This window comes from Zophobas morio, unplaced genomic scaffold (assembly GCF_036711695.1).
Source record: "Zophobas morio isolate AGI-343-1 ecotype UQ-CSIRO unplaced genomic scaffold, CSIRO_AGI_Zmor_V1 ptg000015l, whole genome shotgun sequence".
In the NCBI taxonomy this organism is placed as follows: domain Eukaryota; kingdom Metazoa; phylum Arthropoda; class Insecta; order Coleoptera; family Tenebrionidae; genus Zophobas; species Zophobas morio.
In genome coordinates this window covers 220,303-238,276 of record NW_026972120.1, presented here as the reverse complement: position 1 = coordinate 238,276, position 17,974 = coordinate 220,303, and the positions used below count along the sequence as shown (strand labels likewise).

General features: G+C 30.6%; 1 protein-coding gene and 1 long non-coding RNA gene across 2 annotated transcripts; one reads left to right on the top strand and one right to left on the bottom strand.

The window, feature by feature from the left end:
- Positions 1-5,402: 5,402 nt before the first annotated feature.
- On the bottom strand, positions 5,403-12,210 carry LOC135129347 (protein arginine N-methyltransferase 7-like). The gene is made up of 20 exons (XM_064056494.1): positions 12,178-12,210; positions 12,025-12,117; positions 11,814-11,898; positions 11,597-11,667; positions 11,491-11,536; positions 11,123-11,187; positions 9,897-9,945; positions 9,377-9,465; positions 8,909-9,001; positions 8,378-8,544; positions 7,450-7,555; positions 7,188-7,348; positions 7,057-7,137; positions 6,940-7,007; positions 6,816-6,888; positions 6,631-6,763; positions 6,486-6,571; positions 6,397-6,438; positions 6,213-6,298; positions 5,403-5,845 (listed from the first exon to the last, which is right to left on the bottom strand). Exons 1-20 carry the CDS (start codon positions 12,208-12,210, stop codon positions 5,439-5,441), a joined length of 2,034 nt encoding a protein of 677 aa, XP_063912564.1. The 3' UTR covers positions 5,403-5,438.
- Positions 12,211-16,685: 4,475 nt separating this feature from the next.
- Positions 16,686-17,785, top strand: LOC135129336 (uncharacterized). The gene is made up of 4 exons (XR_010280556.1): positions 16,686-16,753; positions 17,013-17,095; positions 17,532-17,640; positions 17,720-17,785. It is a non-coding gene; the product is annotated as an uncharacterized LOC135129336 (long non-coding RNA).
- Positions 17,786-17,974: the final 189 nt, after the last annotated feature.

Sequence of the window (17,974 nt, the reverse complement as noted above, 5' to 3'; positions counted from 1 at the left end):
CTACGAGAGTCCCAGAGCAGAAGTTTGCAGAGTGTTTCAGAATCTAAAGAGATGACACTGACCAACGCTATTATTAGTTCTTTTATATCTGAATCAAAGATGGAAAACAGTCTATAAATCTAGATGCTTTTGACATAAATCTGGGTGTACGCATCAGTATTTATGGTAGTGAACACTTCTTTCTTTCATGTTGAAAGTGATCTTCGCTTAGATACGCTTGTAGGGGCGTGATGCTTTGTGCGTGCAAATCTGTTTCGATAGTGAAGGTGTCGAGTTCTCAATATATATCGCGGAAAACAAACTTAAATAACTCTCCTCAGTACATTGACAAGTAATATATTGTAACCCCTCCTTAGGACGACCGAGTGATTTGATGGTGTGGTGTTCATTAGTCGATAAAATTTTCATTTTTAAAAGCGGATCTTATAACCTCTGACTCTTCCTCCCATTAGGTTGCAGAAATTGTAAAGAAGTTTCTTTTTATGAGCCCGTGGAGATGCTGCTGCTAGAGATGGTTATTCGGGGTGGTAGGGGCAATAGTTGAAACACTGGTCAGCTCTGAGCCTCTAACTAACTTTAAAGTTGTCATTTCCGTACTAAGGTTACTATTTTTATTACAGTGATCGGACTTGCTGCCATTAATAACATTACCTCCAATATTTTTATAAATAACTACTAGAAATAATTTTATCATTACTATCACTGTTGCGGATATTAATTACATCTTTATTAATAAGGCTATTGTGGGCACTACTATATTTTAGCTGGTGAACAGTCTTTGTTTTAGTAGCCTTGAAATCTCGCTTTCTTATGAAACTACTTGGAAACCCATGATTGATCTTGTATCTGTAGGGATGAGTATATAGTTATATAATAAAGAGCTTCCATTGGCCTTTAGACATAAGCATATCCTAAGTAGTTTAAGTTAACTAAATTTTGTCTGTAGAGCTTCTAAATTAGCAACAAGTGCTCGTAATAGAAAAAAAAAATTAATAAGAAAAAAAATCTGACAACTTTGCTTAGTATAACGGGTTAATTTCCATAGATTTTAAATTTTCTTTGGATTTTATTCTTTGCTAAGTTCCTTTCATATCGCAAAGCCCTCACCATTAATCTCTATAGCATTGCATTAGGTAACAGAAACAGAAAAGAAGAACAGTTTAATAATTAACTCGCACTCTCCTAAAGACAGAAGCTGTCTTCAGAGTGGCATTACAATTTCTATACAACCTCGGACAATTAATTACCAATCCTATACGTAGTAGGGCCCATCCATGAACATTCTAGGCCCATTAATACGGTTTAACAGCAGTCACCTATAGACTGAATTGATTAAAGGAGGCGGGGGTAAGTTTATGGGGTTCGCTTTTTAATGCTCAAATTAAATTGAAATTCTCCTCATACCTGGCACTCTCTCCTTTACTACTAAACGTAACCACCTAAAGTTGTTCTTACAAAAAAAAGCACTACTTTAAGTTGCTAACAATTTGGTGTAGTTAATTATTGAAAAATGCTTTTTTATTTCTAAAAGTGGTGGTACAAGTAATATACATAAAAATCTAAAAAATTAAAGAATCTTATTAAAACGTGCTGGTAAAGGAAAACTTTAAGATATTGTAAACATCCCCGTTTCCGTAATTGCATGCGCTGAATAAATAATTATTACTCTAAAACTGTGTATATATATACATTTTAACCTAATTAACAATAAAATATCTCTTCCCTAGGAAATCGAAGCAATAGTGTTACTCCCTTTATTCTTGCAAGCAAAGTTTAATAAATTGAGTGAAACATACTACACATAAATAAAAGTTTTGAAAAAACAAAGGAAGGCTGATTTATAAAACCTTTATACAAGTATTTATTAAATAAGTTTAAACAAAATTATTATTACAGGTCTATCTTATAACTAAAGCCTTGCAAAAAAGCTATGCCTGCATAAACTTTTTCAGTCACGTTACATTCTAAAATAATACTAAACTCCGAGTATTTTTATTTTTCTTTAAAGTAGCGTAACAGTAAATGGGTTGGAAGCGTACGTGGAGCATACTTGTAGTTAGCCCACTGCGGTAGTAAATCATTTCACAAAAAACAAATTTTTTTTACAACTTACAAAAACTTGCGGTCTAACTCGAGTTTGACTGAAGGTGGAGGTTATTTTAGTTATGCTCGGGACTTCTTAATAATCCCAACACTAATTAAGTTGATATAAAAGAATAGTGTGGTTTAAACGACTCTCTGATAAGTTCTTTACTAAATAATTTTTACTTAACATAAACTTTAAATCGCTACACAGTCTGAGGTGTATCTCTGTATGCTTAGTGTTTTATTATATGCAATCTTTTTTAAAACTTTATATTATTTTAACTAAAAAAATAAAATTACTGTTAAAACTGGGCGTGCTTTATATGAGAGCCCTTGCAAGAAGTAAAATTTATTATCATACTATAGTATATGGGAACGTAAATGTTTCTATCGTTTAAATGCGGTAAAAAGTTAAGATTAATCATTGCAAATAACTCAAAGTCCGACCATTTTGTTATAAAAACTATTTTATATATTCAAATAAACGAACATTATTCTCAGAGTACCATTCAGTAAGATTCAGATTTAAATAGGACTAAATATGAACTTTTTTCCCGTTCAAAAACGATTTTTCGTAATGTCTTTTAATTTAGTAAACTTTCTGGACAATGACGCTTAAGTTGAAACCTGAACACCGAAAATTTGGAGAGAATATGTAGTCAGAGATTTTTAAATACAGCAAGTACCTTTATATGAGATTAAGCAAATAGCTACTAACGTGTATACCACTCTAAGCGGAGTGAGCAGAAAACACGAGTAACTTTTTCCCTCAAAGAGTTTTGGCGTTAGTCTTTTAAAGTGGTTTCGGGATAGTTTTATTTTTAAACATACACACATATCGATTCAATTACTATTTCTATATATTCATTTATGTCAAAAAATACAGTGGTGTCGTAGTGTCTATACTTTTTAAACATGTTTTGCTTTTTTAATGGGCCCTCTCTTGAAGAAACCGAGTTAGTACCCACTAGTAAACATGTTGGCCAACTTAAACCAAACTTCGTTGCTTTATTAAATAACCGCTCTTTCTTTACTAGTGAGAGAATTGATATTCCTGTTCATCCCGTGTTTTGTGAATGTGAAATTTGTTTTTTTGCTTTAAAGATTTTAAGCTGGGACAGTGAACTGTTACAAAACTTCAAGGAACTAGAACTTAATAACTTAAATATTGAAGAAAGTACTATTACCCTTCAAAAAGTATTATTGTCCAGCGTTGACTCATCTCTAATTCAAAAGACCAGCAGCGACTTAGTCCCCGGTAAATTCATTTATAAATTTAAATAATATCGCCTGTTAATTTCCTTCCTTCTCGATTTTTAAACCCTAACTTTTGTTTTTATGGTATAAAAATATTTATATTTATTTCTAACAAGATTATGTATTTTACTGCCTTTCACTATTTATATATCTTTAAAACTTTACTTGCCAAGTATTTTTTTTACTTTTTCTAAATTTTAATTTATAACTTATATAATTGTAAGTGTAATCTCTAGTTTAGTATCCTAAGCCATTGCTGATGTATAGAATTCAGGCCATTCATAAGTAAAAACTATAAGACTTAGTTGAATTTTTTATTTTTTTATTTTTTTTTATTTTTTATTTTTTAACTCGTTGCCAATTATTAAAGGTTTACCCTTGTTGACTGATCTAAATTATTTTTTGGTAGGGTTTTATGAAGGAGGTTTTAAAACCTGGGAGTGTGCTTTGGATCTTTGCTCCTTTCTTTACACCTATATTTATAATCTCTCCAAAAATAAGAAAAATCCATTTCAACTTAATGTTTTAGAATTGGGTTGCGGAAGTTCTCTTCCATCTTCGTTACTGGTAATTTTTAATAAATTTCTGATAGTCTACCCTTTAACTATGTAAAGTTACTATTACTTTTAGGCTAAGTTGGCCAAGTCTAAGTTTAATCTGGTTTGTCATCTGTCTCTTCAAGATTTTAATAAGGAAGTTTTGGCCCAAATTTCTCTTTCAAATATTGTTTTAAACACTAGCGAACAGCTTAATATAGGAAACAGTGAAGAATTTAACATTTGCATAGAACTTTTAAATCAACATAAATTATATTATTGTGATTGGAGTGCTTTCAATACTTCCGGTGCTAAGCAATTCGACTTAATAATAAGCTCAGAAACGATATATCATAATCTCTCGCATGAAAAACTTTTTTACTGTATCAAACGTTGTTTATCTCGAACTAATCCCGAAGCTGTTTGTCTTATAGCGGCCAAAAGTTATTATTTTGGAGTAGGAGGGAGTATGAACCATTTCAAAGAAATTGTGGATAAAGATGGAGAATTAAACTGGAAAAGTTGTTATTTGCACGACTCAGGGATCCAACGAGAAATTTTAGCTTTAAAATTTAGTAAAGTTTCGACGGGAAGATCCCACTCGTAGATTACCATTTTAGCTGGCGGTCTAATAGTAAGTATATATTTACTTAATATTCCGAATTATTTATAGTTTAACGCAATATAGCAACATTGGTGTTACCTGGTTTATTTTAAAATACTGTTATTGATAGCCCGACTGATTAAGGATACGTGCAGTTCTTTCGTTTAGTAGAAAGAATTGTTTCAGATAAAATGCTTTATATAAAAAGTTGGGTTCGAAAACATTTATTTAGCTAAACTTGAACTTTTTTCTATGAGTTATTATAATAGTGATATTAATAAACGTGGATGTCTGGTTTTTATTTTTACTCCACAAGCTTTATTCGTACAAAACGTTATTTATTAGAGTTACCGGGCTACTACTAATTTGCCTTAAGATCTGAATGACGCTGCACTGCGGCTGTCCCACTCTTTTCCTACACTTCGTTCCAGCTTCACTTCATCTCTTCTACTCTTCGCCAGTTATAGAAGTCAAAACTTTGAAAATTTTTCTTTTGTTTGTTTTACTTACATACTTAATCAGTTTAATTTTTTTACTCGAGTTGTACCTTTAATTACTTAAATTATAAATGAAGTTGTAGATTCCAAATAATTAGTACGTCTAATGAGCCCGTATACTCTTAAATTAGTGCTGCTGAGAAGGCAACGATTTTTTCTATTTGAAACTTATAAAATATATCGCGAGAAATTTGCTTACATACCAACTAGTTTTTAAGTCAGATCCGATTTTGTTAAAAAAAAGTATAGTTACTTTATATATATAATACATAATATATTAAGGAAACAAGATAAATTGATAGTAAAAAAGGTCCAGATACAGTTAACTTAAAGCAGATCTTTAGTACTACTTATTAACATTGTAATTCTATTAACTTAAAAAAAGTTTACAATAGCGTTGCACAAATAAAAAATACTGCACTGGATTCTTGAAAATTTTCCGCTTGGCAAAGATATCTTTCAGTTGTCTTTAAGTACTTTTACAAGGAGTGTTAAGTCTAGTCGATCTTTTGAAAAAAAACTCTCTACGGAAAGTGTAGGCGGAAAAGACGGTTGAAATTTTAGAGGTCTTTCAAAAAAAAATAGGGCTTGTTTTCGCAAAGGAAAGTCCAAAGATGGAAATCCAGAAACAATGTGCTCCGGAGTTAAATAGTAATCCGCGTAGACTATCAGTCCGTGGCACGTGTGATGGCCCACGAAATCTTTTCCGAAACTCACGCACGTATTCAATTTAAGAGATTTTTTTGACTGCAAATCTTCAGACCATTCCGTTAACGAATCAAATATTAACAGTTCCAATGGAGCTGATAAGATCTTAAACTGATATTGCGCCAAGCATTGCAGATAAGCGTCCCTCTCAGAAAGTTCTATACAATGAAAGTAAAGCAATTTTTTGGTTTTACAATTTTTTTTATTGTATAAAAACTTAGTTGTTTTTTTATTATTATAATTAAAATTATTTTAGTATGTTTTAATATATAATAAATATATAAAAAATAAACAGTTTATTGTTTAGTTATTATCATAATTATAAAATCTTAATAAAAAGTTATACTTTATTATATATATGATAATTCTTTCCCAACTTATATTTAATAATTACTAGTGTAAAAAATATTAAAATACTACTGTAGTAAAAATAGCTATCGTTTCTAAAGTGCTAGACAGTTGGTTTTGTTCTACTAAAAAATACTATTAAAGATATATAGATGATATTTATAAAAGTTGGCTGACCATATTCTAAAGAGTTGGTTTCTGTACAAAGCAAATTTCTAAAAGGAGAAAGATCAAAGCCACAAACTTCTTTGACAGGAGTGTGACTAGTAAAATAATGACAACTAAATCTTGTTATAGTTACATAGTAAACTTTTTTTGTAAATAATATATTTCTTAAATGATTAATTTATGATATAATAACGTTTTCCAAAGATCGCGCAGTTCTACGGCACATGCCATTAACCTTAAGAAAAAAGTTATATAAAGTTTTAAAAATAGCACATGTTCTACTTTGCTTTATTTGGGACCACGACAGGAGCTTTTTCCAGAAGCCCTTTAAAGGAAAGTTGGTGTAGTGCGTAATAAAAATATAAATTCTAAGATTAATTATAATAATAGCAATAACACCACTACTAATAGTAATACGAATAATTACCTGCCACGGAAACGAACTGGTATTAAAGTAAGGCTCGCCTATCAGCATCCCAATTCCATTATTTTGCAGGGGAGGAAAATCGCTTCTTTCAAGCTTATTTACGTTTTTATTTATAATATTGAACTTCTTTTGGCTAAATTATCAATAAAAATAAAATATAATATAATAAAGAAAATAATAATAACGAGAATTGAAGAAGAAAATCCACAAGTGCACGAGAGCGGTTGTCCTCTTCCAGCGTAAATATAGCGGACGTTTCTTTATAGCAGCGTGGAGTACTTCCATGACGCAATTTTAATTAAACGGTACCTTCAATGGTCGCTAATAAGATAAATGCTGCCAAAGAACCGTCGCTTAAATTCAGAGAAGCGTGACTTCTTTAACAGGGAAGTCAATAATAATGTTATTATTTAATAAATATTTAACTTATTATAATTTTTCTTGAGAGCATCGGCTAAGGAGGAAACTAAATAAACATTGTTGAGTTCACTTATGCGGCTGCTGGGTCTAGTCAATAATAGTATTTATAAAATTAATAATATTAAGGGAAGATTTACAAATAATTATGAAAGTTGCAGGAACAAGAAGGTCTTTTATAAAAATTTTTGAATGAGTCCAACAAATGAGGATTCTCCAATTCCAAAGCACGAAACCAAACAGAATAATCGTCGTGAAAGCAGTCAAGTTTTATAGTTTTATTTTTATTACAAGCGAGAACCTGTAAAAATAAAAAGTTTATCAAAAAAGTTGTAAAAGAAAATATTGTAAACCCAAAAATTGATTAAATAATGTATAAAATAAATTGAAGTAAATGCGAACTTGAGGAAAAAACGATAATGCTTGCATCCAATGATTTCGCCAATAGTAATTTTCATCGAATGGATTGGTGCTCAACTTTATGTCTTCATAAAGATATAAATCCCACCTTTTGGGTTATGCTTTTATTTTATGTGTATTATAAAAGAAACTCAAAAGAGTAAAAATTATATATAATTAAAGAGATAATAAGATAACATAATTGTATAATAGGAAGGAAAACAATAAATGATAAGACACTTTTGAAATTAACGACTTTTTAAAAAAGGTTTTGTAATAGCAAAATGCAAGAAACTTAAATAATATAAACAAAATAAAGACACAAAGAGATATTATTCAATGAAACTTATTCTCTAAGAAAAGTTAAAAAAGCTAGTAAACAAAAACGGAAACCATTAAACATTCATTAAGAGACAATAATACATAAAAGTAATTTTTAGTGGCTTTTGGGAAGAAGCTACCTACTCGATCAATTACATATTATTAAATATATTTATCTTATAAGGAATTCCTTTCACAGAAATTAAAAAAATAATAGTAATAAAATAATATTTGTATAACAGAATAGCTTTATATTATTCCAATAATGAAACTGTAGTTCAATATAAGCAATAAGAAAAACATCCGAAGAAACACTCAGCAACCCTTAATTTGTCAATATCCAAGAAAAACTATATAATTATTATAAAAAGCAAAAAATAAATTTTACTTAAAAGTAATAAACTTGGGTAGACAAATAAATATCAATAAATAAAAATATTAATAAATTAAATATAATAAGAAACAGTTGAATTAATAACTTAAATAGGAAATAGTATATAATATTGATAAATTCACGTTATAATTACAAAAGGAAAAGAAAATAATTATTATAAAGTAAAGTAAAAACAAAGAACAATGTTAAAAAGTAACTAATCAAAGAATAACATACCAAAACAATACGCCATGCCCATTAGCCTTCTCGAGCAACCGCACGTTTACGCAACGATGATTGGGTTTTGAATACTCGGGAATGTGACTAAAGTCAAACTCAAATATCGTAAAAATTTCTGAAACGGGTTTTAAATCTTTTATTTGATTGGCTTGTATTTCTAAAGACTGCAACCAATAAAGTACTATAAAAAATACGACCAATTTTATTATTTAATGGGAACACAATGAACTTTTAGTAGTAGAACTACAAAAATAGTATTATATTACTTTTTAAGGTAATGCTAAATTATAATTAACACTAACTACTGATACTAAGAACTTTTGGAGCTCTTTTTCTATAACTTATTTTTATTCAATAACGCACAACTTATTGGTTCTAAACGAGATATGTAAACTACCTTTTGTGAAAAACATATAATATTTTTTCAAATTGCATTTTATAATAAAAAGAGAAAAGCAAATTATTAGTCAAAGTCTCTCTGAGCACTAGTTACAAAAAATAGTTATAATAATAACAGTAGTAATCCACCTGTTGTCGGCCGTAGCAGTTTTGATAGAAACTTGGAAGAGCAGGAAAAGTTGGCGTTTTATGACAGTTCCACAAAACTTCGCTATAAATAATCTAATTAAAAAAATATATATTTATTAGTTTCTTATGTAATTTTATTATAAAATGACGTTTTACATTTATTTGGTTTTTCTTAAAAACTTAAAAGTTATAATAAGGAAATATTGTATATTATAAATTATAAGTAAACTTAAGAAGTTTAAAGATTATGTAAAGTATTTTTACAAAGTCTAACAAAAAGCCAACTTCTTAAAAGCATTACCAACGCAGTAATAAGTGAAGTACAAAATTAAATATTAATTCCAATCAAAACATTAATTGATTTTAAAAATAAGAAGCGATAAAAACAAATTGTAATTTCTTTATTATATAGTAAATAATAAAAAGAAAAACAAACAAAGACCGCTAAAACTTCTGCGACTAACAAACCTGGCCGTAAAGAACCGCTTTATATGGAATTCGAGAGGCGTCTTCGGTAAGCAAACGCTCATTGGCATCTCGCAAAGACCTGAGAATCCCTGCATAATTATTATTATTATACACTTACCACAAATATAAAACAATTACTCCAAAAGTTTAATATTTATTTAAGTATTTTAAGTAGTTTAAATGTTTTGATAGACGATATTATTCACAACTTTATAATAAAGAGTATCAAGTAATAAGATATAAGCGAAACCAACATGTGTATTTACCAGATATAATATGGAAATTGCAATATTTATATAATTAGTAATATATATTGTATTGATAAAGATATATAAAATAGACTTAAAATGGTGTTATCTTGTATACTTAATTTATAAGGCTATTTTTTTATATATAGGTTGATTTTTATAGAACCGGCAATAAACATTTATGATAAATTTATATTTATAACAAAAAAAAAGTCAGTTAGTTTAGATATTATTAATGATTAATGACAAATATATAAAATATTTTTAAAGACCTTCTCCAAGTAGTTCAGAGTCAACAATTTCGTGTACAACAAGAGATGCCTAAATAAAAACAAAACCATCGAAATATAGTATTGGAAAAAAGTTTAAACACTAGTTATTATGAAAGTGTACTATAAATTGGTTTTACAATTTTCCTTAGCAATAATGGAGGAATTACTTATAAACAATATAATTCAATAAATATAAAAAATGTTTTAAGTTATTCTTAACGATAGAAGAAATAACACCTCTACAACTAGTATGGTTCTGTGGGCTCTATATACATGTTTACTTTGCTTCATTACAAAAAAAAGGTTATAAACATTTATTTTAAACTCCTTGGTCTTGTCTGAAAAAATAATGGAGATTGAGAAAATGTCTGCTTTGTACTAATAACTCATGCAAAAGAGGAGGCTGAACTTAAAGAGATTATAATCTATTACTATTCTTCTGATACCTTTTTCAAAAAAGAAACGGGCCGTTAATATACTTTCCTGTAAAGCAGTAAACAGCAAAAATAGCCCAAATGAGCTCTAAATTTCTTTTATACCGCCATCAAGGTCTAAAGTTCAACTCGTAATATTAAAAAACAAAAGTATTGTGACGTAATCTTTGATTCCATATAGGTCTTTTATTAATGCCCATTGGTCAATTAGCCTGATTAACAATTCTTAACAGAATACGAGTTCTTAAGACATACTCTTTACTGTGCTCCAAGTTGAAATGACTACGGACCAGATAACAAAAATCCTTAAGCTTAACCTTTTTAAAGGCGAACTAAAACTTTTGTTTCGTGATGCAGCTTATCTTTTGGAAAACCTCTATAAAGTCTGACCTTCGCTTCACTATTGGCTAAAAAATCTCAGGCTATGCATAATACTGGATAAAAAGAGGACGAGCTCTCACCCCATGTTTTGCTGAAAAACAAAACGATTGCAGTTACAAGGGGTTAACTACTGCCCGCGTCTGCTGGTCAAACTTCAAACTAGCAAACTATTTAGTACTGTAGAGCAAAGTAGGAAGGTTACTAAATAAAGTTTGGCTAGCATAACGATGAACATACAATTCTGCGTGGTTCTTGTAGTAATAGATACCTGGAAACTGTCACTCAAACATTACTCATAAAATAGAATTGGTTAAAATTTAAAAAAAACTAAAATAAATTTTAAAAACTTAAAAAATTAATTAAAAGTAAAAAAGAAACATCTTTTTTAAATAACAAATATAAGAGAGGAACCTTTTTAGCCAAATCATTAGGAATCTGAAGTTCAGAAGAATTCTTGTGAATAACTTTAATGTTGCCTAATTACAATCAAAAGCATATAAAATATACTTCGTAAAGTAGAAAATAAAATTATAAGTAAATTCCTAATATTTAACTTTATAAATATCTTTATAAAACCAAAATATAAATCCGACTACTACTTTTAACCTGGTTTTAAATCAATCTAGAAACTTGCAGTAGCTAGCTCGACTAAATTTCTAGAAGTTTTACTAATAAGAAAACCTAAAAGTTAGCCTAACGGAAATAGAAGCAAGATACACAGCTAACATCCCCCTAAAAAGTTTTGTGTAAACCAAATAAGCAATAGTTACATAAATTACCAGATAATTTGTTTTTCTGAATAACTTCCTTAGAAATTTTAACCATCTATGTTATAGTATATATGCCCAGTAAACATTAAATTTAAAATATACAAAGTGAGAGTACAGGAGAAAATGAATCGCAAGCAATAATTGATGCATTTGCAAAAACTTTCGAAGCCATCATCGCCAATAAACCTTCAAAATAAAAATAAATTTCTTTTACACACAATTACTAAATTACTTAACTTCAAGTTTCTGTACAAAAACCTGAAAACTTAAAAAATTTATTTTAAGACTTACTAAGATATTTTATTTTGTTTAAAGTCATCTATAAAAAGCACCTGTTCCCGTGCCTATGTCTAAGATGCACTCTGGAGGACTTTCTTTTAAAATATAAGACCGGAAGGCTTTCAAATACCCTTCATTCTTTTATGTACAAACGAGGAGTTGGAAAAGTTGCGAACAAACTTAAATAATTCTAAATAAATTTTATATATGCTCAGAAGTTAATAACTAGTAAATCATTTTAACAAAAAATGTTAAAAGTAAAACGCGTTGAGTGTCCTGCAACATGTCTCCGTAACCAGAACGACCAATTTCATATTGATAGTTGTAATTAGCTTCCTTAAAAGTCCACTCCTGCTCCTTTGTTAATAGAGAAGACACATAGGAGGTTCAACAAAAGGATGAGGATAACTTAACAACCTTTGTTATAGGATTTATTTTGTTAATAAACATAGTGGATAGATTAACCTATAAAGAATGTAGTTAAGCATTATAAAGTTAAAATTACTAATATTTATCCGCTAGTTAGACAAAAACCTTTTTAAAATAATTTTTTATCCGATACATACATTTGAAGCTAGAGCAATATAGCATAGCAGAAAAAATCTTCCCATATTAGCACGGTGCTATTAAATTATCGAAAAGGTTGGTTAACAAAAGTTATAGCACCAATTTTAGACTTAAACTTCAAAAAAAAACGGTATACTAGTTTTTTTTTATATATATATAGCCGGTATATCCCGATTTTCGACCTCTTTTAGAGTTTAGATTAGACATTACTAACGTACAACAAGCCTTTTTTTTAAAAAAGGTAAGTATAGCACGCTAAAATTTGGAATTTTTTTTATTTTGTGGTTTAATCACCTTCTCATGTAGATAATTATGTGTTGTACAGGAGTAATAGGAGAAAGCTTGAATAGACCACCCCTTGTATAACTGTCATGAAGGCGCGTAATTCTAGCCTCGGATAACTTTTTCTTAAAAGAACTCTTACAACCATTAATTTTATCGCACACTCTAGCTAGATAATTTAAAAGTAATCTTTTCTTAATCAATGGTGGTAGCCACTGAGATAAACGCTTTTTATAATAAAATTAAACTTATCCTCAACTGATCATTAAGTTTGCACTTTTTTCCTTACTAACTTTTACGTTCAGATCGTCAACGAAAATTTGTAAAAAAGTACCGGGTATATTATGTCCATAATAAAAACATTACACATGGTTTTTGACTAAAAATCAAAGCGAGCTATTTGATTTCGTCAACCTAAATCTCGGGAGAACTATGACGTTATATTATAGATTCTGACCCTATGCTACCTATCATTAAGGTTTCGTTAGGAGCAGTAATCAACGCAGATTCTTACCAGAGTTCGACAGCCGAATTGTTCCGTTTTCAAGTTGCCCTATTTCATAACAATTTTCAGTAGTTATCTCTCCTCTGTTCTTTAAGCCTTTAGTAGGTATGACTATTACCTCACACTCTCCCCGTTCCCTCTTTCCTCGAAAATTTTTTCCGCCAACCAACATTGTGCTCGGCAGTAAGAATATTACTAATATATTATTGTTACTAAGTAATGCTATTACTAATATTACTATTTGTTCACCACTTTTACCAGAATTATTATAACTTTTTTCAGTAAAAATTTTGCTTTTAAAATTTATTAATCGAACCTATTAAAGAAAGGTTTCGAGTGGTCTATATTTGGGAAAGTGAGAGGAATTGTAATTTAGAGAAATTAGCTGATAAGCTATTACAATAATTTCAGAAGTTTTTAGGCAGTCCTCAGCTAAATTCTTAGTAAACTTCAAAAGTGTTTCCAGTTCGCATCACGATGTAATTGGGAGAGCCTTATGCACCCAGGAGATCCTGAAAACATTTTTAAAAACTTATTTTGCATAAGCTGCAGTTTATCTACGTTGGAGGTCGAGGAGTAGGCCTAAGCTACTAATGCATAACTCATCACGGGTCTTAAAATAGCTTTGTAATTTGTTATCAAGTTATGGACACTTTCTTTTTTTTTTGCGTATAAAGCGTGTGCCGTATTTCTAATTTTTTTAACCAAATATTTATTGTAGCCTTCCAATTAAGTTTGTTATTAATGATAACACCGAGGTATTTGACTTGGTTATCCTAGGCGAGGGGGATATGAAAATGAAATAAGTCTTGAAGTACTCTTTTCTTTCTTTTCTTTAAGCATGGCGTGGCTACTTAAAGGATTAACGGTTACTTTCCACGTTGTTAACCAATCTTCAAATAAGGTAAGGCAGGATTGCATATATTTAAAGGCAGGAGGCGGAGAATTTGAGCTGCTGTAAATAACAGTTTCAACGGCCTACAACGCAAGGAAGTTTGAGTGGTAGGGGGAGTATGTCAGACATGAATAATGAGAATAAAATAGGAGGCTCTAAGGTCCTCTGAGGGACCCCAGTGTTAAGTGGTTTGAAATCCGATAGTTCTTACAAGAACAATGAGAGGTTGCTGAGGCATGACTAGTCTTTCCTTAAATAACAGTAATCCCTTGTAAAAGAGGGGCATTAGTGGTGTTCCACAAGCCTTACGATTTTTTAAGTGTTAGAGGGGCTTCTTCGAAAACCAAACTAATAAACTGGAATAAGGTTTTTCATCATCAGCATATTGTCGCAATTAAAAGAAGCACAGCTTCTGCAACTTTTTCTAAGCAGGTAAGTAGGCTAATTGGGCGATAACCTTTCGCGTAGTTGCTTGGACGAAATGTTTTCGATATAAAAACAAGTCAGCTTGCTTCTCTCTTAAAGGAAAATAACCATGGGTAACAGTTGAGTTAATGAGCTCTGTAAGGTACTTGTTTGAGGTAAAGAAAGATTTTATGCGTTTTATCTGAAATTTTATCAGGACCCAAGCTCTTCCTGGTGTCCAAGTCTGTCGATTATAGGTTGTATCTCATTTATATTCGTAATGACATTCAAAGTGAGTAGTGGACCCCTACAACGGAAAAAAAGTGTAAGTTGCTTTCGCATGAGTGCTTCGTGTTCCCTGTCCGTCGATAATAATGTTGTACATTGTCCGTTGCCCACTATTACAGCAAAGAAGTTGCCTTTTTTGAAGTTTGCGTAGATAACTTCCCCACTTCTTAACTATAGTAACTTTGGACCTTTTTCTTGATTGCATTCGCTTTTTTTTTTAAAGTGTTTTCGGTAAGAATTAGGGATCGAAGTTTATCTTCAGTATTAGGTTTCAAGGGGAAAAAAAGCACACAACTCTCGTTTAACAAGGCTTACTAATAATCTTTTTAAGACCAATTTATAGTTAGGGCCCACCTAATTATGAATTGTCTCTTTAGCGGCGTTTTTCAGACCTTAAGTTCTTTTATGTGAAAAGGAATATTAAGCTTAAAGTTTTCAAAGAATTTAAAGTTGGTTGCCTACTTTAAAGATTTGAAAAAAGAGTCTTTTAAAGACGAAAATAGCTCTGTTAACTCCGGAATAACATGACGGACAAGAGAAGGAAGGTAAAATGTCGCTTACAGATTTTTTAAAAAGATTCCAATCAGTAATTTTTTTTCAAATTTCTCAGTTGTGTCCAAAAAATTAGCTCAACTTCCAGCAGGGATGGGCAATGGTCAGATCACAATACGTAGAGGGTTTTAACATGTATAAGCTACACGTACGTTTTCTAAAAAGGCCACAGCCAGTACATGCACCGAGCTGCGTGTTATGGAGGTTTACAAGGACTAAGATAACACATCATTCCCTTTTGCTCACGAATTTAGTATTTTATCGTAAGAATTATCGACTCCACTGTTCCTTGGTGGATGTTTACATTTTAAGTCTCCGTTAACAATGACTGAATGGGCATCGTCAAACAACTTACGCAAACTTTTAAATTCAGATTCTTATTTGGAGGCTTATAAGTATATAAAATTTTCAAGTTTAGTATGTATACCAGCAAATCTTATCCTCTGTAGCTCAAGATATTTCAAAAATGTCTATGATCTTTATAAGAATGGCTACACCTCCTCCCCCATATGGCATCGGTCTTTTCGATAAGTTGTGTAATTTGAGATGCAAAACCTATTACCATTCTTTAGATGAGTTTCAGATAATAGCGCAAGGTCAATATCCATTCTTTCAAATAATTCTTGTAGTTTTTTGTCTTCTGTCTCAGACCTCGGTAAAGCTCCAGAAAAGTATTTTAAAATTTGTATTTTAGAAAATAAGTTGCTTATCGATCTAGAGATTTGGGTGCGGATGACTTCCGTTAAAGAGTAAACAATTTGTTTTATTATCTCATCTAAGTTAGTGGAAAGCATCTTTGTCTGCTGTCGCCTGAGCGTAGGTTTGATTTGGTTGAAGTGACAGATTGGCATTCAGGTTTTTTCTAAGAGGTGCACTTTTAGGGTAATAAAGGTAAACTCGATAACTAGCAGGGTGGTTCACCCCTTGCATTTGGCGCGTATTAGAGTTATGATTTTCACCGCATTTAAGGCATCGGTACTGAGAAGTACAGTATTTGTCGGTGTGGTCATAAAACTGGCAGCGAAAACATAGTTCTATTCTGTCATTCTTTTTGAAAGGTTCGACGGAGATGGATATAAATCCAATATTTTTAACATTAAAAATAGTACTTTCGCTTTTGTGTACTTTAACTAAAACTAAGGATAACACGAAGTTCTAACGTGAATATAATTCCGCATTGTTATAACCTTAGGCGGTTGAAAAACCTGTTTTTCTAAGTCTTCTTATATGTCTTTTACTTCCATTTCCACAAAGAAGCCACGAAAGACCACTTTAAGCTCTTTCTCGGACGGAAGCCGATATGTATATTGTTCAACCAATTCTGAATCCAGAAGAGGGGTTAATCTTCTAAAGTCCTTTTCGGAAGATGCAAAGGCCCTCACCTCATGTCTCCAATTCTTCGCAATAAAAATCTCAATATTATTTCTTATTAACTGGGACACCCTACTCCAAAAATTTTTGTGGCGTATTGTCATAGAAGGGATTCTGCATTTTTCATGGTTATTATAATTATTAGTGTCTTTATCGTCAATGATACTGCTACTTTCAACGTTTATTAGCTTTGTTATCGCTACAACTTTTGTTACTATTACTAATAATTGCTACTAGCTTCAGAGTTATTATAATAAATATTACTGATATCATTGTTTTTTTATTAATATTATTTCTTATGTTATTACTATATATATTATTATCTTTAAAGAATTTACTATTATTTTATTTCTATTACTATCTTATGCATTACTATTACTACTAAAGGGGATCTCTTTCATTTCACTGTCTTCTAACGTATCTTTTTCAAAAGTCCAAGCCTTGTCTAAAGTTTGTAACGCGGAATAAGAGTTAGCGTTTGTAGCGCCCAGAATAATTTTTGGTTTTTGTGAATCTTTCCAACTTTTTAAAATTTTTTCAAAATTATTTGTTCTTTCCGGGTGATTCACTTTCGCTTTAAGCATCTCTGATACCTTTTTTAAAGCGGAGTTCTCAGTTAATAGATTGGCGATAAGTTCCTGTTGTTCTGTATTAGCGGAAGACATACCCGTAACGACCATAAAAAATAATATATAGAATAAAGAGTTTTATGGAAAAAAAAGAATAAAAAATTAAAGTAGATTCAAAAAAAATATGTGTGTATATATATATTTATATATGCTTTAGGTAAGTAAATAAACAAAATTAGTATAAGTGATTTAAGTATAGTTTTTCTGCTTGCTTTTATTTCCCTCGTCATCGTCTTAAGTATTGCTAAAAGAAATTATTATTGCTATTTGTAAACAGGAGATATTAAACTATCGCTACCTCTTTTCATAGAGTGTACTGCATAGAAAATGTTAAAGCAAATATCATGATAATACAAAGAGTGTCGGCCTTTCAACTCGAAAACTAGGTAAGTTATAACTGTAAAAAGCTATTTATATTATATGTAATATATAAGCTGGGCCTACCCTGTTTTTTTATGTTATTAGGTAATCGTATAGAAACAGTCTGTCCAGGCTATAGAAGTAAAAGAAAAGATCCTCTGGCCAGTCAGGTGATATTGATCGCACCTTAATACATTTAACGTAAACCAAATAAATCTTATTAAGATATATTATCCCTTTTGGGTATAATTCCCATAGTGGCTTTTGTAGCGAAACTGGAGGTAACATTGCTCTTATTAAGATGGGGTGTTGTAAACCCTAAAGAAAAATAGTATGTTACACACATACCTTTTTATTTAC

What these genes read in the sequence shown, in the direction of transcription:
- LOC135129347 (XM_064056494.1), bottom strand. Translation starts at nt 12,210, where the DNA reads ATGTTTATTAACAAAATAAATCCTATAACAAAG. An exon ending in AAATAAATCCTATAACAAAG is followed by an intron (nt 12,118 to 12,177) that starts GTTGTTAAGTTA and finishes CTATTAACAAAG; the next exon opens with GAGCAGGAGTGGACTTTTAA. An exon ending in CTTATTAGCGACCATTGAAG is followed by an intron (nt 6,889 to 6,939) that starts GTACCGTTTAAT and finishes GCTGCTATAAAG; the next exon opens with AAACGTCCGCTATATTTACG.